Source organism: Barbus barbus (assembly GCF_936440315.1).
Source record: "Barbus barbus genome assembly, chromosome: 30".
NCBI classification, from domain to species: Eukaryota; Metazoa; Chordata; class Actinopteri; order Cypriniformes; family Cyprinidae; genus Barbus; species Barbus barbus.
This window is the reverse complement of record NC_136758.1, coordinates 10,772,352-10,796,944: the sequence shown is the minus strand read 5'-3', so window position 1 is coordinate 10,796,944 and position 24,593 is coordinate 10,772,352. Positions and strand designations below refer to the sequence as shown.

Sequence of the window (24,593 nt, the reverse complement as noted above, 5' to 3'; positions counted from 1 at the left end):
TATCATTACAATATTTGTCTTTTTAGTGCCTACATCCTTCAAGGCCGTGCATCAAAAAGGCACCACTTGTCTATTTAGCTTGCATTGAAACGACAAGAGAAAAACACAGACTGATTATGAAAGGAATTAAATCGCAACTGTAATTTAGTTCTTGCCAACAGACATTATTATCATTTACCAACAAACTAGTGGGCTATTTCATAAAACAAGTTTACCAAACAAGCCAGGTTTATCTCAAGACTTATTTTGAACCAAATCAATTGAAAATAAGTCAGACTAACTGAAATAAACCTGGCTTATTTGGAAAACCTGTTTTATGAAACAGGCACCTGGTTAGAGCCTAGTAATAAAATAGTTTAAATAATTTTATTATTAATTTACTAACATTTAATATGTATTATTTATAATATTTTAAATTAACATGACAAGTCTGAATAGTTTAGCAGCATTTTAAATAAATGTAATATTAATTTGATAATATCTAATGTATTCATATTAATTTAATATATTATTTCTAATACATTTAATATTTTAAATAAAAAAATTAACACTTTTAAGTCTGAATGATTTAGTGGTAACTTCCGGGCCAAGACAACACATAGCTCCGCCCCCTTCGGCTTTCTTTCCTTCCATCAGTTTCATTTCTACCATCCGGGAGTTTCTAATGGATGATGTTGGATTTGCTCGTCCATTGCGGCTGTGTCTGGCGTCCGCTGAAGCGAGAGCCGAGGATGTAAGGCTGTCTGAATCCCACATTAGTATCCTCCAGCATGAAGAAGAGAAGCGCTTGACGGGATCTCGGTGAAGGCAGCGTGATTTCGGCAGGATGCTCCGGCTGTTCGCGGCTCTGGTCATTGTTGGGCTGCTGCTCGCCTGCTTCACTTCCTGGCTGTTTGACAGCTATGACAGCGACTGGCACCCGAAGCGCAGTGTACTCCAGCCCAGAGAGACTGGCCCGTACCCCGGCGGGCAGCTGGACGCTGTGTTCTGGTTTGTGCAGGTGAGCAGAGAGGTCATTAAAAACCTGTCACTCTGTCAATGGGCTGATCATGGATGGCTTTTATTTTGCGTTCTGCCATAATAATTGATTGCTCGCGCATTAAAGACGGTTGTTTAAGGCCAGAATATTGTAACATCTAACGTGACATCGAATGTAGCCTATATAGCTGTATTGTATATAACCATGAATAGTCAATAAATTGGTTATGATCACGACGAAACATTAAATCAATTTATTATGTGTGCTAAGTTTTTTTTTTTGAGGACACGTGTCATACTTCCAGTGATTAGTCTATTGTAATCAAGCATTAGTATACTGACAGAGTACTGATTTCACTGATAAATGTTAGTATTAATGCAAAATATTGGGTAGTCCTACAAGAGGTTTGCTCACTAACGTTAATGTTTTTAATAGGGTCCAAAAATATATGATATTATATTATACATTCAGTATTTCTCTTTGCAATAGAATAACACAATTTGAGTATAAATATTTAAAGAATGCTGGGACACAACTTTGGCAAAATGTATTTTATAATATGTCATTTATTTTAGTTAAATGTGTGTGTGTGTGTATATATATTATTTTACAATAACTGTATTGTTCAGCTGTTAGTTAATGATCAGTGAAAATTTTATAGCTACAATTTTAGTTCATGCATATTTCATCCATAAATCTCCTAGTCTTTTTGCAAAATTGTACTGTCAAAAAAAAGCATGTGTGAAGGGTTGAATCTTTAAAAAAGTAAAATAATTTTTGAGGCACATATGTGTTAATATGTAACAAAAAGTGTGTAAAGCTGTCTAACATGTGGAAAGGCCAAAGAGGAAAGTTCTTCAAATATGAATCTGATTTGACCTGTAAAGACACATGCAATAATTATTTTTATAAAAACTAAATTAATATGTGTGTGTACTAGAAACTATGATTTAAAACATTTCTTTGATTCATAATGATGTAGACTTTCATAAGTTGTAAAACATAAAAAAAAAAAATTAACTATCACACCAATTGTCATAAAATTGATATATGTAAGAATATAGCATCATTCTTTAATTCATCTGCTTAGAAATGTTTGTGCACACTAAAATTACAGTTTTAATAAGTGTGACCATTTGGTATTTTTATCTACAATATGTACGATGTCCTGGAAACAAAAAGCTTGTCACATCAGATATGCATATACAGTGTGCATAAAGCCCTAGTGTCATAGTTGATGATAAAACATGAAACCTTCAGCTGTGTACTGACTCACACATAAGAGATGCCTCCTCTAATATGCCAGTGACACTCGCTCTATAAATAGGCCAGTTTTATGTGTGAGATTTCCTACACTCTGTGTTAACTACGAACAGGCCTGCGTTATACCTCATTATTAGCTGATTTCTAAACATGCTGATTCCTCTGTGCAGGTTTCCGACATCCATATCAGTCGTTTCCACGATCCCAGGCGCATCCCAGACTTCGAAAAATTCTGTAGTGACACTATTGATGTGATAAAACCTGATCTTGTGCTGGCCACAGGTGAGCTGCCATACATTACTTACTGTATACATAGTCAAATTAGATTTTATACATACATGCAACACAAACCCACATTATTACTTTATTTAACAGGGGACTTAACAGATGCGAAGACTGAGAGTAAAATGGGCTCTCTTCAACATGAAGTGGAGTGGCAGTCCTACCACAACATCCTTAAAAGATCACGAGTGCTGGAACGGACTAAATGGATTGACATTCGAGGAAACCATGGTGAGTATTATTATTATTATTTTAAATGATGATTTTCGAGGGCTGATGTTTTGAAAATATCGGTCATTGTCAATTAGGTTTACCCAAACACTCCAATGGTAAAACATAACTATAAAAGAGGTAGTGATAAAAAAAAAAAAAAAAGAATTTGTATGATGTGAAGCATATGAAAGTTTACATGAAAATTGAAAAGCATGAAAATCCACCTTTAAACATAAATCGGGGCAGAAGCAGATTGCACAAAAATGTACAAATGAGTTTGCATGAATTCCAACCAATTAGCCACCAATTCGCCAAAACGTAATATAGTTGCACAATGAAATACAATTGTGTTGATCACTTGTCTGCCATAGGTCAGTGAAACAGATAGCCCCGCCCCAAAATCACACCATTGGTTGAGCCAATGTTGCAGTATCAGGCTCAAATGAAGTGTTTACACACTTTATGAATGGAGCCCACTTATAGTTGCATATTACAGTGGGATAGAAAAGAATATTTGAACATGACAAAAATTACACACTTTATCTTTGTTTTCTAATGTCAGTTGCCTCCTGAAATCATTCTGAAAGCATCTGAAGGTTTGGGTGGGAGAGCTAAATAAAGAGCAGAAATAAGCTTCCTCTTTGCACGTCACTGTTGGTCAGGGACAAATAATTGTTTGTCTTTGTCCCGGTGTCTGTTGGCAATAAAACAATTAAAGGACATTGAGTGAAGACAGCTGGACACTCTTATGTCACACTAATGACTTGAAATGAAGCCCAGCTCTATTAAACAGGATATTGCCGGCTTGTTGTGACACAGAACAAACTTTAGTGGATTAATAACAACTTTGCAATCATGAGGATGTTTATCATTACTCCTCCAGTTTCCTATCTTGATTTAAAGGGATAGTTTACCCAAAAATGATATTTCAGCAGTGTTATTTTAGCAGTATTTATATGCTGTTATAGTATTTATACATATTTTGAATTATCTTTTATTTTTATATTTTCAGGTTTCATTTTATTGTTACATTTTTATTGTGCTGTTGTCATTTTTGTTAGTTTTTATTTTAAATATTTCTACTTGGCTTTAATTTTTTTGTAATTTTAGTACTTCAGCTTACTTAATTTTACTTTGTTACAATGGCAACCGTTATCATTTTTTATTCTTTTTTTCATTTATACACATTCCAAGCCTATATGATTTCTTTGGCAGTCAAACACAAAAGGAGATATTTAGATGAATGTTCATGCTCCTCTTTTCCATTGGTTGCTGATTCAGACTGTAAACCCTGAAAAATGCGCCATAAAAGTACACATGCACTACATTCCACATATTCAAACGCCATTTGATAGCTTTACATGAGAAACAGCCATTATAATCATTATACTGTAAGAATTGTATTTCGCCATATCTCCACAGGCAACCCGCTGGGTTTGACATGCTAAGTTTCCAATGACAAATCCATGCTAAAACAAAATGCATTGCAGTGCAACAGAATCCCAGCCAATCAAAACACATTTGATGTTTAATATACAGTTAAATGGAGAAGGATTTGGACCAATGAGATTTACTTTGAACAGATTAAATATACATATATCTCTTTGTGCAGCAGCTGTGTTTCATCTGATATTATTATATTAATATTTAGCTATGAAGATTGCATCGACTTCGGTGGAGGCTAATGAACATCTCTAATGAACTCCCGGAGCTCACATATAATTTTTCCTCTATTCCCATTATCCCATTTCCCCACAGGTCCTGTAACTGGTGTTACATTACGAAAGCTGCCAGACATGTAATAAGAGCTCCATTATCAGTTATTTTGTCCACGCTCTTCTACCATTTCCAGGAAATCTTGATTTATATTTTCTTCTTGTCTCCTCAGATGCCTTTAATATCATTTCACTGGAGAGCGTGAACAATTATTACAGGTCTGTACAAATATTACAAATGCAGAACATAATGGCTATAAAGTTCCAAGAAGGTTCAGATATTAAAACATTTATTTAAATTTGATATTTAAAACATCAACATTTAAAAAAATGCACATTTAATGGTCTTATTGGGAAGGCATTTTGTCTTATTTATCTCCATTCTTGAATGCTTAGGAAATACTCTGCCAATCAGAAAGTTGGATCCTTCCACTACATACACAGAACTCCTTTTGGGAACTACTCTTTCATTTGTGCCGATGCCACTCTGACTCCTGGACCCAAACGACCCTATAACTTCTTTGGAATTATCAGTCAGGTAGGAGAGGTTATTTTAGCTTTGCTTATGTAAATGTGATGACAACATTTCCCTTGGGCTCATATGTGATGTTCCCCATAGACTCAGATGGACATGTTGGCGACCTTTAGAGAGGAGAGTCTGAGCAGTAACAAGTCCATCTGGTTTGGACATTATACCACATCTACTGTCATCTCCCCCTTCCCTGGAATCCGAGAGCTCATGAGGTTTGGAACCAATTTGAAAATTTTCCCCACTGACCGCCAATAACGGCCCACTTACACAGGAAGAGAGCATGTGACCAGCATATAAAGTGACCAACAACTGTTCTGTTAGGGGTTGGTTTATTTGAAATTAGATTATTAGATTAAAAAAATGACAGTGCCAAACTAAATGACAGTGCCAAATTTCTATATATGACTATAACGAAAACATTAGAAAACAACTTCAAATATATATAGAGTTTGTGAAATTTAGTCCATATACAAACTATAATACAATAATATAAATTATGTATACAAAAAAATAGACTACTATTCAAAATTTTGGGGTCTATATGATTTTTAACTGTTATACTAAAATATTTAAAAAAAAAATCTGTGATGGAAAAAAGTAAAAACATTTAAAACACTTCTTATTAAAAGCTGCTTATTACATTTTTTTGTGGAAACTGATATATTCTTTGATACTTTCTAAAGAACAGGATTTTTTTGAGGTAGAAATCGTTTGAAGCAATGTAAAAGTCTTTACAGTCACTGCATCCTTCATGAATGTATTAAATTCTTCAAAAAAAAAGTTATGAACGGTGGTGTAGATTAATATAATTAAATATTTTTAATTTCAGCATCAAGTCTCTACAAACAATTGTAATGAAAACACAAGAAAAACAAAAATAGACGTATATACTTTGTTATAGATAGACCATATATAGACTTATATTTCTGTCTGTACAGAAGTAATAGGCGAATACAAATTATTTTACATACGTAACTCAAAAAAATGTGTGTGTATATGTATGCATGCATGTATATATTTGCTACTAACTTTTTTATGAAATTTCATTTCATTAACCTGTTAAACTTTCCAGTGTTTATTTAAACCTTGTAGCCACTAGTTTCTTTGTGATTAAAAAAAAAAAACCTCTATGTTGCAAATTCGCAAAAGGACATACAATTTTTGTGTGCAGTATGAATCAGAATCAGTCAGTAACCTGTGGATGGCCTGTGACTGTGCCATCTGAGGCTGCGAATTTTCAAATGTCATTCTAAATCCGATGTCTATTTGGCCATCTGACCTACATCAAACCCTAGAACATGATTCTCTAGCATGAATTCTGGTCTGAAATGCTGTAATAATAATGTCATATTCAGTGCTGTTAAACACTTGTAATAATGCTAAAGAGCTAACAAGCGGCATTAGCTTGTGTCTTATAATATTCATCATATTCTGCTGAATCTCAAATTTTATCCATTGTTTTTTACAGTACAGCCGTGGCGTATTTGTGTGGGCACCTACATACACTAGGAGGCTTCATGCCGGTGCTGCACAGTCGACATCAAGGAGGCACGCTGGAGTTAGAGCTGGGAGACTGGATGGAGAACCGCAGGTAAGTTCACAAAGAACGAGGCCCACGCTCAAGGGAATGCTGCATAATGTAAATATAGCTGACTATGTTATACAAGAACAACAGCTGATAAATGAGGAAGACATATCGTTGTGTCCTAGCTCTAATAAAAATGCACTGACTCGAAGTTCTCCCATGGTTCAGGTACAGGATATTGGCTTTCGACCATGACCTGCTTAGTTTCACTGATGTGACGTTTGAGGACTGGCCAGCTGTGCTGATCACCAATCCCAAAGACGCCCAGTACCTGCACCCAGGAGTGGAGCCTCTGGGTCGTATCCGCAGTTCCACGCACATCAGGTGTCTCTGTGTGTGTCCTCTTGAACCTTCAAGCGCTCAGATGTTTACTTATGAAACATTATCATCTCTCATCACGTTTATGTATATTCCCTGCATGCTTGTCTTGTTCTGTCCTACAAAGAATGTCATAGTTTGAGGTTGCACTAATTTGTCTGTGCCGTGTGTCGATTCTATAGGCTCCTGGCTTTTTCTGAATCTCCAATCACAGCTGTGCATGTGAATGTGGATGGAGTTTCACTGGGAAAAGCGTCTAGCGCAGGGGGTCCTTTATATGTGCTGCAATGGGACCCAACGCTATACACTACTGGACTGCACACTATCAGAGTTAACGTAGAGGTAGGTAATGATTTGAACAAATCATTTTGCTCTTGCATTAAACATTGTCACTCATTCCTCAAATCATGTGGCTTATTTAGAAGAGGTGTGCTGTTGCTTTTCTAAACAGTTGGACAAACAAATTCTGCCTGGTCCTGTAGACTTTGTAAGAGTAATATTTGGAGACCAGAATATTATAGAGATGGACTTCAGCAACCAACCAGAAAACAGAACAACAACATGCTTAAAACTACTTAGAAAACCTTAGCAACCGCAAACACTCTCCAGAACAGCCTAGAAACTACAGAGCAATGTGGTTAAACCACTCAGAACCTTAGCAACTGCACAACAATTGTTTCCTTTCTCTTTGGAGTGTTACAAGCTGTTTGTGCATAGATAAGATCCCTGAAGTTGCAAAGACTAAAGTCTCAAAACCAAAGAGATATTCTTTATAAAAGTTAAGACTCTGCAACGTCCTCCTAAAACGGCTCATTTAAACACGCCCCACGTCTACGTCACTGTGTGGTAAGATTTGCATAACACCGCCCAAATGTATACGCAATATTCTCGCTGTAGTACTGTTGCTGCCGCCGGTGTCATGTCCTGGAGACGCTGTGTTTCGTTGTGAAAGTGAAAGTACTTTGTTTGATCTTCCAAAACAGGACACAACTACAAATCAGTGGTTAAGTTATATTTATATTGAGTGTGTGCAGCGCATTTTACGGAGGACTATTTCCTGAACCTGGAAGAGTAACGTTAGCCTACAATGCTGGCTTGCTCAAAGGCTGTTTCTATAAAGTGGGGCAATTCCAACTTTTCAGGGACAGTCTGACGTTTCTGACTCACAGCCTGTAAGTATGTTTCTGCCACTGACGATTCAAACGTGAGTTTTGAGCAGTGTAGAGTAGTGCTTGTTGTTTCTCCGATCACAAATGCAGACATTGTAATGTTTATGCGGTGCGATGCAACGCATAAAAAGACAGTATAAGTCATTATAATCAGTAATCATGTCCCCACTGGATGCAACAAATGCCTCGTTTCTAATGGGTTTTATTGTTTTTGTGTCATGGCGCTGGGGCACGGCATCACAATACGGTGAGGGGCGTAACATTTCCGTCTGACGCTTGAGGTATTCGGCCAATCACAACGCACTGGATAACTGGCCAATCAGAGCATGCCTCGCTTCTCAGAACGATGAGCTTTGTAAAAAATTGATGCGTTTCAGAAAGGCAGGGCTTAGAGGAGCAACAATAATGTACAGTATGTGGACAATAATGTGTTTTTTGAACCTTAAACTGCATAAACACATTGCTTTACACCGAATACACAAAATAATGTTCTTTTTAGCATCGTCATATGACCCCTTTAAATATATAGAAATTGTTCTGTTGTTACTTTAAGAAAATGGCACAGTGTGAGCTTTTCTCACTTGTTCTCTCTCTCCCTGTCCCAGGACTCTGCAGGTCGCTCAAAAGTGCGAGAGCAGCAGTTTACACTGGAGGAAGACCTCACTCCCAGCTTCGGCTTCATGCAGTCCTTCATCCTCCTTACAGACCACTACATACTGGTATGAAAATGAAACCAAGTCATCGTGAAAATTTGATTTCACAATAAATATTGAAATAGCTGTTTACTTCACTCTTCAGTTAAAGGGATAAAATGAAAATTCTGTCGTTAATTACTCACCCTCATGTCGTTCCAAACCCGTAAGACCTTTGTTCATCTTTGGAACACAAATTAAGGTATTTTTGGGAGTAATAGGGTGAACTATTCCTTTAAATGATCATAGCTTTAAACATGGAATAATTAATATATTATAGTGCCTTTTTATAAGATTGAAAGTCTGTGTCTGGGTTAAGAATACAACAATAAAATCTCTACATAAAACACATTTACCACAAAAGTACATAAAAAGTTTATAGTCAATAGTTTACTGTTAATGAATATTATATGCATCTCAATGACTCTGTGTGTGTGTGTGTGTGTGTGTTCCCACAGGCACGGATTGCCTTTGTGGGCATAGTATTACTAAACCTTGCTGGGCTTGTGCTCTTCAGATTTATACCCGTATCTTCTACAAGAGGTATTTCTGTTGTCCTGTCATTATAAGTGAATATAAATGAGCATAATTCATGAGCATAATTTACTCTTGACACTATTTACTCTTATAATCCATCAGGATTGTCTTCTCAAGCGTGGACGTCTCTGCATCTTGTCAGTAAAAGCAACACGTTCTTCTATTCTCTGATGCTGTTCAACCTGTGTACAGCATTAGGTAAGTCACCGCCTGACACCACTTGAACAGTTTCACAAATTGATGGAACATAATGACTTAAACAACCACTGCAGAAGGCCTGTAATCTTTTTTTTATACAGAGAGTATTTTTTTTCCATCTGACCATTCAGAAGAGAGAATGAGTGATAATGGCAATTATTATATTATAGATAATTGCCTCTTAGTTTTTATGAATATCCAAAATCAACCCTTGACCTTAAGGCTGCATAGGTAATCTAATAAAATGATAAACTAAAAATAAAATAAAATAGTGAAAGTGCCAAGTACAGTATTCAATGCAGGTCAACTTCTGTTGCAGCAAAATTGCAGCATAAATGCATATTTACAGCCTTTTTTTAGAATTTTTTTTTGAGCATTGTAACCAATAACAGACATGAGAGCAACGGTGAATCAGAAATGTTAAATTAGTCTATCTACCCATCGATATTCTCAGCCAGTCTAAATGACCAAGATTTAACCCTCATGTTTGGTCCGGGTCATTTTTGCAAAAAGAAAATTAAAAATTACAAAACAAATAAAAAACAAATACCCATTTTCATGTACAAAATCCATAGGAGAGTCTGAAGTAGTGCTGTCACTAACGATTATTTTGGTAATCGAGTAATCGGTCAATTATTCTGATGTTTAATCGAGTAATCGGTTTATTATTCTGATGATTAATTGAGTAATTGGATCATTATTATGATTTTTTTTGTAGTTATGAAAATAGACCCAAGTGAACAATAGCCTTTAAAATGACTTAAAATAAATATATAATAGCAATGAGGCAATAATAATTAGTTCAAATAAAGTATCATACATTGCTCATTATAACAAATGCCTTTAGAGGGCGCCAACAGCCTGACGATTGTTTTTACACTTCACTACCTGATCTAATCCTTGTTTAATGTTGACTAAACAACATTTAAAGGGATAGTTCACCCAAAAATGAAAATTCTGTCATTAATTCCTCACCCTCATGTCGTTCCAAACCCGTGAGACCTCCATTCATCTTCGGAACACAAATCAAGATATTTTTGATGGAATCTGAGAGCTCTCTGACCCTCCATAGACAGCAAGGGTCCTTACACGATCAAGGTCCAGAAACGTAGCAAGGAGATCGGTAAAATAATCCATATGACATCAGGGGTTCAACCGTAATTTTGCGAAGCTACAAGAATACTTTTGTATGCAAAGAAAACCAAAATAACGACTTTATTCAACAGTTCGTCTCCTCTATGTCAGCGTAGCACCATTTTGGAGAATATCCGCTGGATGGAAACTGCGTATGCTCTTCTGTGTCAGCCGCACCGCACGGATACGTCTTCTATGTATATTTGCGCTTTGATTTGAACGAATACAGCGCATCTGGTATGCGACTAACACAGAAGAGCGTACGGAGTTCTCAGATTCCATCAAAAATATCTTCATTTTTGTTCCGAAGTTGAACTGAAGTCTTATGGGTTTGGAACGACATGAGGGTGAGTAATTAATGACAGAATTTTCATTTTTGGGCGAACTATCCCTTTCATTCAAGTGTCCACTTAATCTTTAATATCTGGCCATTTCTTTACAACAGAAATGCTACAGCCACTGTAATTTCCTTATTTTGCAGTCGCGATTGACAGTTAGCATATTGAGAAAGATAGTGATGTATTCTCTTGTGTTTGTATAAGTTTATAAATTATTTACCTTAAAAATCTGATGAAATGGCACAAGTTGCATTCCCAGATGAACGTTATAAAAAACCCAAACTCATAACAATATGCAGAGATGGAGTTTGAGATGCTCTACACATGTAAATGATAACAGTTTTTGTGGAGCAGCATTTACTGGGAACAGAGCCGCTCCAAGATGCACGTATGTGACCTACACGTGTATAAATAATTAAAGCACATATATTAAACCTGAATCACACATGTATTTATTTAATTAAATTGTAGTGTTTGTTAATTCACAATAGCATTATGCTTTATTATGATTTTTAAGTAAGTTTAATATAGTGCGGTCAAACGATTAAACGCATCCAAAACAAAAGTTTTTGTTTATATAATATATGCATGTCTGCTGTGTGTATTTATATATACATAATACATATACACCGCACACATGCATATATTATGTAAACAAAAACTTTTGTTTTGGATGCGATTAATCGTTTGACAGCACTAGTTTAATATATAATTAAGCCTTGAAAACGGTTTAATAAAGAGTTTTATGGATTCTTCGCCAGGGAACGCGCCACTTTTCCAGTATTTTTCCGGTTAGTCGACATAGGCAAAATGCAGTTGAGGATTTTTAAAAAATTGAGTACTTGAATTGAATCGAGGAATCGTGACAGGCCTAGTCTGAAGTTACATTCAACCAGTGTTGGGGAGTAACTAGTCTCGCGTAGCCAGACCTTCAGACTGACGGTTGAAGGTCTGGAATAGATGGCCGGTTTCATTGGCCAAGGCCCGCCCATAAGGCCATTTGACCGACATGTCAAACAACCAATCATAGTTTGTTTCGGGTAGCGTCACGTTTCAGGGGGCGTGGAAATGTCGCCACAATAACAAACCGGTGTGTGACACTCTCGGATGTATTTTAAAGATTCTATGCTGCAAACTTTAAATATTTCACATACTTTTGAAAATCCAGCATTTATTGACCCTGATAAGTGTTCGTCGTCACATTTGTAAACACGACGGCTTTCTTCTTTCGTGAGAGGGTTTGGCGCCACTGCATCTTTGTTTCCCGGCAGACCGAAAACAAACGCGACACTCGCATCTCCCGGAAATCCGGTTTAATTCAACCAGTCAGACGAGGACTTCGACATTCCTGAAGTGTTTTCAGAAAAGTGTGCCATATGCATCAGACGTTTATGTTCGGTGGGCGTGACGTCAGAAGCTGAGACTAGGGAGTAACTAGTTACATGCAATGGAATTACGTAATTTAATTACAAAATAAAAGTAATTGTAATCAGTTACAGGTACTAAGAAAAAATGTAATTAAATTACAGTTACTTATGAAAATGTTAATGATTACAAAGGGGGTTACATCTGATTTTTTCACACACATTCCCACATACAGATTTAATTGAGTTCTTTCATAAATTGCAGTGACTGCTCTAAAATATGAAACACCAATGTTTCAGAAGTTTATAACATGTTTATCCGATAACTTTTATATTTCCTATAGGGTTTATGCTTTATTTTTTTAAGATTAACTGTTTCTTTCTAAGGCATTGTTAGTTTTCAGTGTTTCCTTGTCAAAAACAGCTCTGTTCACAGCGACTCGTTTCGGTGCATATCTCTTTACATGCTAATGAGCTCTGCTCACCCCGCCCCTCTCTTATATGGAAGAGCAAATGCGATTCCCAAATAATCATAAAAAATAAAAAGTGAGACTTACTTCTTCTGGAGGTGCAGCTGGATCATGAACAATGGGTACTGATCCATCCTTGAGTTTCAACTTTTTGACAAAACCTGTCTTGAATTGTCCCTCATTCAGAAAGCATGATTTGCGCAGCCAGACATAAATAAATTTAGTGGAAGTGAAGTGAAGTAACGTGTTGCCAAGTATGATGACCCATACTCAGAATTTGTGCTGTGCATTTAACCCATCCAAGTGCACACATACAGCAGTGAACACACACACCGTAAACACACACCCGGAGCAGTGGGCAGCCATATTGCTGCGGCGCCTGTGGAGCAGTTGGGGGTTTGGTGCCTTGCTCAAGGGTCTCACCTCAGTCGTGGTAATGAAGGTGGAAGAGAGTGCTGGTATTCACTCCAAAATCAAAATGGCTTGATAATGGAGACTGTTTAGGTTTTTGGGGATTAAAAAGTAAATATTTATCATTGTAGGGTGGTTGTGTCCACACACTGCTAAAGCACATTTATATGCAGATGAAGATATTTTGCATCCAATATCTCCTTTAAAATTAAAATATTATAATCTTAATTCAAGAGATGAAGGATTTCGAAGTCTGACAGTTATCAGTGTTACTGTAAGGTTAACCCTGCCTGGTTTACATGTTTGAAAATGATTAACAGTTGAAAACATTAGAAATTTAGAAAAGTAATCAAATGTAATCAGTTACATTACTTTAATAAAGTAATTGAAAAGTTACACTACTTATTAAATTTTAAGTAATCTAACTTGTAATCTGTAACCTATTACATTTCCAAAGTAACCTTCCCAAAACAGCAAGTTACTAAACCTAACAACAAAATCAACCATAAAATAGTGTAAATACAACTCGAAAACAGTGAAATTTTTTACCTTTTTTAATTAATCATGCCCCAGTGCACGATGGGAAAAACGGGATCATAACTTATAGAATCTTTGTAAACATAACAAACAATTCTAAGTAAAATATGCTTAAAAGTTCAAACTAATTTCTACAAGCTTAAATTGAGTAATAATATAGAATTTACTTTATTTTTTAAAATTATTGCCTGAACTAAATTATTTAATGTAGAAATTACATTTGTTTTTATGTAGTATTTACTTCATTTTTTCTTGACGTTTACACAAAATAATTTTTCTCAGCATCCTCATGTTGTCACATTCTAAATGTATATTTATTATAACTAATTCTTCTGTGGAACACAAAAATAGATTAAATACAAAAAAAGACTTTGATTGGGCCCCATTGACTTTCATTGTATGGACAAAAAAAAAAACACAAAGGTGTTTTTCTTCAAAATATCCATAGAATAAAGAATGACATGAGGGTGAGTAAATGATGACACTGACAGAAACAGGATTTTTGAAGGTGTCACTTTTGTTGTGACACTTACAAGGCTGCAATCTGAAATGAATAATCATGATTACAATATCAAGGGAAATTATGAACATAATTGTGTAGCTCTACTTGGTTTGCTCAAGAGCGCAATGAAGATGTGTCAGAATGAACTCAGTCACAACATGTCCTTGTGATTACTGTGAAGAAAGAACAGTGCATTTTGTCTTCTGGTTTTTCAGGTCCATGGTTCATTGGAGAAGTTATTGATGGACACAATGGAGCCTGTTTTGCTTTTGGTGTGTTTGTGGATGGCCATTTCCTTGAAGGCAGTCTTACCTATGTCGTGGGAGTCACACAGGTAATTCAAGATCTAGGGGCAGATCATACTGATCGTAACGGCCGAGTCGTAACATGCTGTCTGTCATCCACAGGTGCTCTTCTTCAATATGCCTCTCACTTATTACCTCTGCTGGAGTCTTCACCACAGGTGTCGCGGCACCAGCTTCCGCTCGCATTTCTGTCGGCCAGGCAGCCGCTGGAGGACTCTGGCGATGCACATAGGCATGCTGGTCCTCATGATTTGGCAGGCCTATTCTTGCTACTTCCTGCTGGAGACCTACGGGCCGCTGGCCTTCTTCCTCTCTCCCGTACGTACCTGGGCCCTTTTCATGGGTCTGCTGTTGGTGTACAAGGCATGGTGGGGAACACCTCCTAGCTTCTCCGGTGGCAGCAAGACCAACCGGCCGTCGTGACGGTGACAGCTGAAGAGAGGCCTTCACCTGTGTCGTTGTTTTGTGCCAAGCTCTTCCCTCCATTCACTGCTGTCTTCATGGTCACCGGATTGCCAATCATTGCCATCACACATTAGGATAGAGAAAATAGTCTGTAGTTAATATGGAGCGATGATGGCATCACACGTGGATGACGGAGCCATTTCAAACCTGGATCTGATCCTCCTTTGATACTAAAACACGTTGGTAGTTTTTTATAGCCAGTTCCTGACGTTGTGAACCCAATGTAGTAATTTTAGAGTTTGTTATACGGCTCGTTCAGTGAATTGCCGTAAAAGTGATTGTGTTCAGATCCCTATAAAATCATAATGATTCTGTTTGAGCTAAATTAAGCTATTTCTTTAAATTACATATTAATATTACGTTTTTTATTACGTTACATTAAGCAGTGTTGAAGTCCAGATGTGTGTGGTTAAGCATACATATTACTTTGATAAACTGCACATTATGTACAGTACTCGTCAAATTATGTTTGTTTTTGTTTGTGAGGAGCAATCAAGAAAGGAATAAGACCTTATATTAAGATTTGCCTGATATTCTTAATATTTCTGCATGAAACTGCCACTGATCAGTCAATATGAATACTCATATTGTTTTAATGCATATAAACTACACTGTAAAGAGGGAATGATATAATATTTACACCTGTAGACAAGGTATAATATGTGAAGGATAATTTAAGGGATGAAGCTGGTCATTATTGGCTATAAATTATTTTCTCCACCAATGAAAGTAGCTCTAAAAGAAGCCAAAGCATCAAGCTTTGCATGTCACCAAGAAACACTCAGATTTAAACTCTGTATGGAACGCTGCTCGGCCAATCAGATTAGACCAGGGGTGTCCAATCCTGCTCTTGGAGGGCCAATATCAGTTTTGCTCTAGGGCTGTCACTAACGATTATTTTGGTAATCAAGTAATCGGTCGATTATTCTGACGATTAATCGGATTATTGTAATTAATTTTTTGTAGTAAAAAAAATCGACCTATGCAAACAATAGCCTTTAAAATTACTTAAAATATATATACACTAGTCATCATTTGAAGTGGATCAAAACCTTTCATCAAAGTTATCCTAAAACCAAAATGCATTCTTGTCTTAGGACATTTACATTTATACATTTATCAGACGCTTTTATAACAAATGCCTGCAGAGGGCGCCACTCACATATTGACCAAACAACATTTAATTCAAATGTCCACTTAATCTTTAATTTTTCTTACAACAATTTCTTGAATATGTGGACATCAAATCTCAGAGCGAGGGTTTACACTTTTATTTTGAAATTGTGATTGACAGTTAGCATATTGAGAAAGATGTATTCTCGTGTTTGCGTAAGTTTATAAATGATTTACCTTACAAATCTGATGAAGTGGCGCACATTGCATTCCCAGATGAATGTTATAATAAACCCAAACTCAGCAGTATGCAGAAATGGAGTTTGAGATGCTCCATGCATGCAAATGATAACAGTTTGTTTGGAGCAGCATTTACTGTGAACTGAACCGCTCTGACATGCACTTAAGTAACCTACACGCTTGTAAATAAAGCGGATATATTAATTGAATCATAGCGTATGTGAATTCGCAATAGCATTATGCGTTATTATAATTTTTAAATGGGTTTTATATATCATGTAGCCTTGGTAAATGGTCTAATAATGCATCTCATGGATTCTCATCCGTGGAATGCACCACTTTGCCGGTTACTCGACAAGGGCAAAATGCAAAAGAGGATTTGTAAAAATCGAGTACATCAAGGAATCGTGACAGCCCTATTTCGCTCCAACACACTTGCCTGGAAGTTTCTAGTGAGTTTGAAGACCCTGATTACTTTGGTTCAGGTGTGTTAAATTAGGGTTGGACCTAAACTCTGCAGGACAGAGGCACTCCAGGAACTGAATTTGACACCCCTGGATTAGACAATCAGAACTCTAAAATGACTAGATGACTGTACATTATCTCACTTATTACACCGCTACTTAAAAATAAATACTGAATTTGAGCTTTTTTTTATTTTATTGCTAGTAGAAAACTGCATCATGATAAAAGGGACAAGTCATGGCCTTGGACAATGTTCCGTTGTATAGTTTAGCAGTATAGACACAGAATGCCAACCTTGACAAGAATATGTCAGAATTAAAGGGGTAGTTCACCCAAAAATGGAAAGTCATCAGTTACTCAATTGCTTCCAAACCTGTAGGACTTTCATTCATCTTCGAAACACAAATGAAGAGCCAACCATACTTGCTTGATGGATGAGAACAAACCAAAATTTTTGGAATGGACTTTCAATGGAGGGACAGAAATCTTTCAGTAATCATTAAAAACATCTTTATTTGTGTCAAAGATGAACGAAAGGGCTTGGAACGACATTAGGATGAACTAACCCTTTAAGTATTTCGAAGAGCTGTGTAATAGGTTTTGGTGTGGCCTCTTCCCTGCACGACTGTAAGTTTTATCAACTGTCTTACAGTGTAAGAACTTCATTTTGATCAACAATTAACTGATTGTACATATTCAAATACATATTCCACAGGACGAAACCACTATATTTATATAGATGAGCATGAATGTAGAACATTTTTGTTGCACAGTCACAGTTAATACACTTAATAATGACCACTTCAACACATGCTGAAGATTGAAGCCAGACATTTTGGACTGCTGAAGGGAACATCCCAATGTAACATATTGAAGAAGACACTGAGCACATGGAAATAATCAAATGTGCACAATTCTGTTACGTTTATTAGAGAAACGTTGTGAAGCAGCTCTTTTATAGTTCGTTTTTCACAGTTGCAGACCACACAAACAACCTAGGGACACAATGGCCATCAGTTAGTTTGAAAAGAAACTCTGTGTTGTCATTGAGGTCTGTGTTTTTTGCCCTCATAATGCACTTGACAGGTGACAGAAAGAGCTGTGACAAGAGTTTCTGGTGGATTCACTGACATTCCTGTTGTTTCAGGTCACTCAAGGTCTCTGTTGTCTCTCAGGAAAGTAAAGACTTGAACAATAGGCTGCTCTAGTTTGTCTTTCAATGCCCTGAATGTTATTTTGAAAGAGTTTTGTTGCAGTTTTAAGGCACATGATGGTGAGAACGAACCTTTTTAGAAGATTCCACATTTACTCGGTATGTTAATCTAGATTTGTGGTGAACCAATAGGACTTTGAATGTTTGATGATGAAATATCTGCTTGAATGTGATTTGGTTTAAATGACTGTATTTCCTTTTTTAATTATGTTATTGTATCCATCCACATTGATATTGTAATGTATATTCCTTCTAGTTGTTCTGCACTGTTTTATGGGCATTCTGGGTTACTGTGGTCATGTGGCTTTTGTAGTTCCACTCATGTCGGAAAGTGCTGTTCACATTTGTTTTGTGGAAGGCACAAAAACATTTCTTTTGTGCGAACAATGAATACATATTTACTTGGAATTTAATCAAATTCTTTTGTAAAAATTGGCTTCACCACAAAATACGTCCAAAAATAGATTCTTTATTCTGTTTTATAGCTGACAATGTTGTTTTCCCACATGAAATGACCTCAATTTATATTTGTCATGTTTCTGCAACTCTGAATCATCTTGCATTGGAATTGATTTATCTGGCTGTATTTATGTACAACAAAGTAAAGGGGTTTCATATTGTGACATGTTTTGTTGTTTCTTTTTCACGTGAAGGCAAGACGTTCACATCTTAAAATATTTTAGGAGGAAAAGTCAAAGAATCCTGAAAAAAAAACGTATCACCGTTTCCACAAAAATATTAAGCCGCCCAGCTGTTTTTAAAGCTTGATCATAAAAAGAAATGTTTCCTGAGCAGCAAATCTGCATATTAGAATAATTTCTGGAATAAAGGACATTTTAAAAATGGAAACACTTATTTTAAATCATAAAAATACATCACTATATTACTGTTTTTACAATATTTTTGATCAAATAAATGCTGCCTTGGTGAACATATATGTGCATTTTCAGTGTCAAACCTCAATCAGTGCTTGAACCTATCTATATATTACCAGAAACTGACACTATTACATTATTACATTTATTTTCATTTAAATTGAAGGAATAGTTCACCCAAAAATAACCTCTTGTCGTTCCAAACCTGTATAAGTTTCTTTGTTATGTTGAACACGGAAGAAGATATTTTGAAGAATTTTAAAGAACCAAACAGTTGTTGGTCCCCATAGACTTCCATAGTAGGACAAGAAATACTATGGAATTCAATGGGGACCATCAACTGTTTGATTACCAGTATTCTTCAAAATATCTTCTTTTATGTTCAACATAAAAACTCATACAGGTTTGGAACGACATGAGGGTGAGTAAATGATGACAAAATTAAAATTTGTAAGTGAACTATGCCTTTTATTTTATTTTAAATATGTTAGGTCAACTTAGCTGATGCCTTTATTCAAAATGACTTACAGCACACTTAAAGGGACAGGCCTTTTTGAGAGTCCTTTTTAGTTACCAGCCCAGGTTTATAATGACTGCACCCCCTCCACAAGGCCTCCCGATGCAGATGTTTGACTCAGTCTGAAATTTTGACAACTTGTTTACCGATATTGCCTCCGGTCATCATGGAGCAGAACGCCTCTGAAATATGCACAGTGCATACATCCATTAAAATAAACAGACAGTTCATACAATATGTATGCAAAGTACACTTCAATACATGAGAAAATAATAACAATAATAAACTCTCACCTCCAATGTTCTCTATACCATTTACAACAGTTTCCAACACCTGTAAAATGAAGAGGAGAGATACAATGTACAAAAAGTTTATGGCATCTTTCATGTGAGGAAAAATGACTGTGGTAGATTTACCTTTATCTGGCCTGTCTTTACCCAGCGGCTGAGCTGCATGAGACCTTCTTCATGCTTCTCCATGTAGTTCAATACAACAAATCTCTCCCTGTGAACACATTGTATTGCTTCTCTCTTTAATCTGCACAACAATTTAATGTACGAAATATATACACAATTTTACACAATTTCATGTACAATATATATGTAAAGTTCTTGTACAGTCTCAGTTTGTGTATGTCTAGGCAACTAGGTATAGTAGTTATAGTATTTATAGTGTATGTATAATCAGATGGTCTATTTTTGTCTATAGTCAGATACTCTATTTTTATTCTTATACTTGCATTGTTGTATGTTTATCTTATGTTTAACTAGTATGTAGCACCGTGGTCCTGCGAGACACGACTTGAACTTGAACTGATTATACAATCAACAAAGTAGGTTTTACTAGCTATTTTCATGTACCTTGTGATGTTTTTGTGACGCAAAGTTTCTTGGGTATCCTCACTAAGAGGAGGTGGGTAAGGCACATCCTTATTGTACTGTGATATTTGGCCGCACAGAATCACATGACCACCGGGATTCATCTGCACAGGGAGAGTATTGCGCTTTAACACAAATGACCCACAGAAACTGGCATAAAAACTGACGGCAGGACATACTGAACCTGTGATATAACAGCATCGCTGATAGGACCGCCTATGTTGTCAAAGTATATATCAATGCCTGTGGGGCAGTGCTCAATCAGTGCTGAGTTGATATCTCCTTTTTTGTAGTTTATCGCTGCTGTAAAACCCAGTTCTGTTACCAAGGCCTGGCATTTCTGGTCAGAGCCGCAAATCCCCACGACTCTCTCACAACCATCCAGTCTGCCGATCTTAAACAACACAGAGCAAAATTAAAATCACACATGTACAGTAATGTATCACAAAATATACAGTATGCCATATTCAATGTAAACTTTTTTATTTTTATTATGATATGCATTATTTATATTTTATTTTATATATTATTTATATTTTATACAACAAATCTTGAAATATTAATAAATATTATTAAGTTCCTGGGAGTCACAACAGACAACATTTTTCAACCTGTCTTATCATAAGATGTCTGATTTGAACTTACAGTTTTAAAATTACAGTTATTCAGGGGTCCTGTCTATGATATCATTTCCTTTTTTTTATGTTTTTTTTTCTTTTAATTTTGATAGCACCAAATGACTTTGATTTGCTATACAAAATATTTTTGCAAAACTGTGAAAAAAAAAAGAAGTGATTATACTAAACTAGGTTCATATTTAAGAATTTACATGCAAGAATTTAATTATTTAATGAGTTCTGTTCTTTATTATTGAATCAGTTGTATTACCATGATAATTTTGACAAAAAATACTCATCATAGAAGAGGTGTATTCAAGTGAATGTATATATGAATTTTTTTTTTTTTTGGTCGCACTTTATTCTAAGGTCCAATTCTATTAACAAACCATTGACTATGACTTTTTCCTTAGTAAACTCCTAATTGGCTGCTTATTAACAGTTAGTACGGTAGTTGTTAAGTTTTGGTATTGGGTTGGATTAGGGATGTAGAATAATAACTAATAAACAGCCAATATGTTAATAATATGCATGCTAATAAGCAATTAGTTATAGTGAGAATTGGTCACTATATTAATGTTACCTTTTTTTTCAATAAATTAACAGTTCAAACAAAAAATGAGCATCAAATTAAAAATGTTGACAAAACTGACGATTTCATATTTACATTTACATATTACCTGTCCAGCAATCGACCCACAAGCTCCAGCTGCTCCACTGATGACCATCGTCTGGTGGCTTCCTGGAGTCACATGACCCTTCTCTCTCACACCTAAAAGAGAAGTGAGGCCAGGCATGCCCACCGCTCCTAGAACATACGACAGGTGACCATCAACCATCTCGGGGTCAACCTGCAAGAACGAGCATGTCACATACAGTGGTCTGAAAAAGTTTTTACCCCCTTCCTGTTTTTTTTTATGCATATTTGTCACACTTGAAACTAATTTTAATATTACACAAAGATAACCTGAGTAAATACAAAACATAGTTTTGAAATAATGATTTCATTTATTAAGGGAAAAAAACTGTCCAAACCTGCCTGACCCTACGTGAAAAAGTAATTGCCCCCTAAATCTAATAACTGGTTGTGCCACCCTTGGCAGCAACAACTGCAATCAAGCGTTTGTGATAACTGACAATGAGTCTTTCACATCGCTGTGGAGGAATTTCGGCCCACTCTTCTTTGCAGAATTGTTTTAATTCAGCCACACTGGAGGGTTTTCAAGCACAAAAGGACTGTTTAAGGTCATGCCACAGCATCTCAATTGGATTTAAGTCCGGACTTTGACTTGGCCACTCCAAAACCTTAATTTTGTTTTTCTTGAGGCATTCAGAGGTGGACTTGCTGGTGTGTTTGGGATCATTGTCCTGCTGCATAACCCAAGTGTGCTTGAGCTTGAGGTCACAAGCTGATGGCCAGCCATTCTCCTTCAGGATTTTCTGATAGGGTGCAGAATTCATGGTTCCATCAATTATGGCAAGTCATCCAGGTCCTGAAGCTGTAAAGCAGCCCCAGACCATCACACTATCACCACCATGTTTGACTCTTGGTATGATGTGCTTTTTATGAAATGCTGTGTTGGTTTTACGCCAGATATAACGGGACACACACCTTCCAAAAAGTTCAACTTTTGTCTCATCAGTCCACAAAATATTTGGCCAAAAGTCTTGGGGATAATCAAGATATTTTTTTGGCAAATGTGAGACGAGCCTTTGTGTTCTTTTTGGTCAGCAATGGCTTTTGCCTTGGAACTCTCCCATGGATGCCGTTTTTGCCCAGTTTCTTTCTTATTGTTGAATCCTGAACACTGACCTTAATTGAGGCAAGTGCTTCACTTTGTCAGACAGGTTCTATTTCAGTGATTTCTTGATTCAACAGGTCTGACAGTAATCAGGCCTGGGTTTTGTTAGTGAAAGTTAACTCAACTTTCTAAAATAATGTGGTTAATCACAGTTCTTTCATGATTTAACAGGAGGGGGCAATTCATTTTTCACATAGGGCCAGGTAGGTTTGGACAGCTTTTTTCCCTTAATAAATTAAATAATCATTTAAAAACTGCATTTTGTATTTAATTGCATTATATTTGTGTAATATTGAAATTTGTTTGATAATCTGAATCTTTTAAGTGTGACAAATATGCAAAAAAATTAAAAAAACAGGAAGGGGGTAAAAACCTTTTTACGGCACTGTACATATCCATACACACCTCCTATCCACATACATTAAGACTATTTATTCAAACTAGCCAAAATGAACACTACACCTTTTGCAAAAGGCTGCCATCCATCACATCGTAGGTTTGCCAAGGCCAGTTGAAGGAGGTGACAGTAGTGCCCACAGATAATGCCTGATTCTTGCTGGCCTCCACTACACCAACTCCACCTCCATCCACACACTCCTCTAATCTCCATGGCAACAGGTAGTCAGCTCCAGTATCATCATTCATGCGACAGCGCTGCATTGAGATTGGTGTTAATATTGTTTCATGCATTAGTGAATAAGTTAATGCCTGGTTGTATATTGATTATAGGTTGAGATAGGAAATATTCACTATATGAATATAGTAAACTATACTGTATTTCCCACAGGACATGAATGGATTTCGTGATTTTCCTTTATGAAACCTCAATAATAAACACAAGTAAGGTCATCTCACCATGTAAGGGTCAACTGAGAGGAAGAGTGTGCGGACTAACACTTGTCCTTCTTTCAGCTCGACTGATTTCATAATGTCCTTCACACAGAAATTCTCTGGAACCGGATGACCATTTTTTCCTAATCATATAAGTTATAGGGGTAAAAACATTAACTTAAGCTCTGGAGAAACATGCGGGGCAGTATTATCAATGAATACTGGACTACTGTTATTATTAATGATTTGTAAACTAGCAAATTCGTCAACATGGCTTACCTGGTCGAGAGTGCAACACAACTCTTTTTACATTTAACATTTTCCCTTCTTTTACTACTTAATGTTTTTATAAAAGAAAACTTGAATGTAATGCAACTCTCAAAAATGTTGTTTGCAGCGACTGCCTTGCTTCCTGAAATAATCACGTGACTAGCAGGAGCTCGTCTGATTGGCTGCATGAGCTTTAAAGATCTGGTCGCATGTGTTGTGATGATGGGAATTCAGACTCGAGAATCGGTTCCTTTGAACAGTTCATTTCGAAGAACCGGTTCTTTTTATTACTAAACGCACATTAACATTTAAAAACATCATAACAATAATTATATCATATCCAAATTAGTTCTAAAGTCATTTAAAATCTAAATATAACTTGAATTTACTTTAAACTTTTAATCTTTTGATTGAAGCGTTTTCATGTTTTATTAAATTGATATGAGTCTCGATATCGAGAAGCTCTCGGACTGATTCAGTTCTTCCAGAAGGTTCGATTGATTCAGAAACGATTCACAAGAATGATTCGGACAAAGCGTGTGTGTTTACTTTGGACACTAGTACAAATCTTTACCATGTGAGTTCATATGGGATCGCTAAATAATTTTTTTTATAGTAATAGCTTTTTAGCACAGGTGACATTAGGATGAGGAGTTGTATATATATATATATTTGATCGTAAATTTGCCACAGCATCCACTAAAGGTGTCTCCTGTATTAAAGGTGCAAGATAAAAATTACATCACTGTGCAATTTGCAGTGG

The 24,593-nt window shown here is 36.3% G+C and overlaps 3 protein-coding genes across 4 annotated transcripts in view; 1 reads left to right on the top strand and 2 right to left on the bottom strand.

Moving 5' to 3' along the window:
• LOC306850608 (dihydropyrimidinase-related protein 5-like) overlaps positions 1 to 24,593 on the bottom strand; it is a 618,334-nt gene that overhangs the window by 193,793 nt on the left and 399,948 nt on the right. The window lies entirely within an intron of this gene.
• LOC306850549 (transmembrane protein 62-like) lies at positions 661 to 18,661 on the top strand. Its single transcript, XM_079386230.1, has 14 exons — positions 661 to 1,000; positions 2,413 to 2,524; positions 2,618 to 2,755; positions 4,626 to 4,671; positions 4,849 to 4,990; positions 5,072 to 5,196; positions 6,453 to 6,575; positions 6,738 to 6,893; positions 7,070 to 7,229; positions 8,662 to 8,775; positions 9,207 to 9,291; positions 9,388 to 9,483; positions 14,455 to 14,573; positions 14,647 to 18,661. Exons 1-14 carry the CDS (start codon positions 827 to 829, stop codon positions 14,965 to 14,967), a joined length of 1,911 nt encoding a protein of 636 aa, XP_079242356.1. The 5' UTR covers positions 661 to 826; the 3' UTR covers positions 14,968 to 18,661.
• LOC306850550 (prostaglandin reductase 2-like) lies at positions 17,027 to 24,037 on the bottom strand. Of its 2 annotated transcripts, XR_013782416.1 has the most exons (10): positions 23,840 to 24,037; positions 23,585 to 23,703; positions 23,192 to 23,383; positions 21,608 to 21,778; positions 20,495 to 20,704; positions 20,293 to 20,414; positions 19,849 to 19,936; positions 19,726 to 19,765; positions 19,444 to 19,614; positions 17,723 to 17,822 (listed from the first exon to the last, which is right to left on the bottom strand). XR_013782416.1 is itself a non-coding variant. In XM_079386231.1 (9 exons), exons 1-9 carry the CDS (start codon positions 23,877 to 23,879, stop codon positions 19,550 to 19,552), a joined length of 1,047 nt encoding a protein of 348 aa, XP_079242357.1. In that variant the 5' UTR covers positions 23,880 to 24,037; the 3' UTR covers positions 17,027 to 19,549. The 2 variants fall into 2 exon arrangements, 1 of the variants encoding a protein (XP_079242357.1); XM_079386231.1 differs by having other exon boundaries at positions 17,027 to 19,614.

Excerpts from the sequence above, each read along its gene's own strand:
- LOC306850549 (XM_079386230.1), top strand. The coding sequence starts at position 827 with ATGCTCCGGCTGTTCGCGGCTCTGGTCATTGTTGGGCTGCTGCTCGCC. Across the intron at positions 1,001-2,412 it reads CTGTGTTCTGGTTTGTGCAG|GTTTCCGACATCCATATCAG; the intron begins GTGAGCAGAGAG and ends TCCTCTGTGCAG. Across the intron at positions 14,574-14,646 it reads ATGTCGTGGGAGTCACACAG|GTGCTCTTCTTCAATATGCC; the intron begins GTAATTCAAGAT and ends TGTCATCCACAG.
- LOC306850550 (XM_079386231.1), bottom strand. The coding sequence starts at position 23,879 with ATGTTAAATGTAAAAAGAGTTGTGTTGCACTCTCGACCAG. Across the intron at positions 23,704-23,839 it reads TGTGTTGCACTCTCGACCAG|GAAAAAATGGTCATCCGGTT; the intron begins GTAAGCCATGTT and ends TTATATGATTAG. Across the intron at positions 19,766-19,848 it reads TAAAGACAGGCCAGATAAAG|GTGTTGGAAACTGTTGTAAA; the intron begins GTAAATCTACCA and ends TTCATTTTACAG.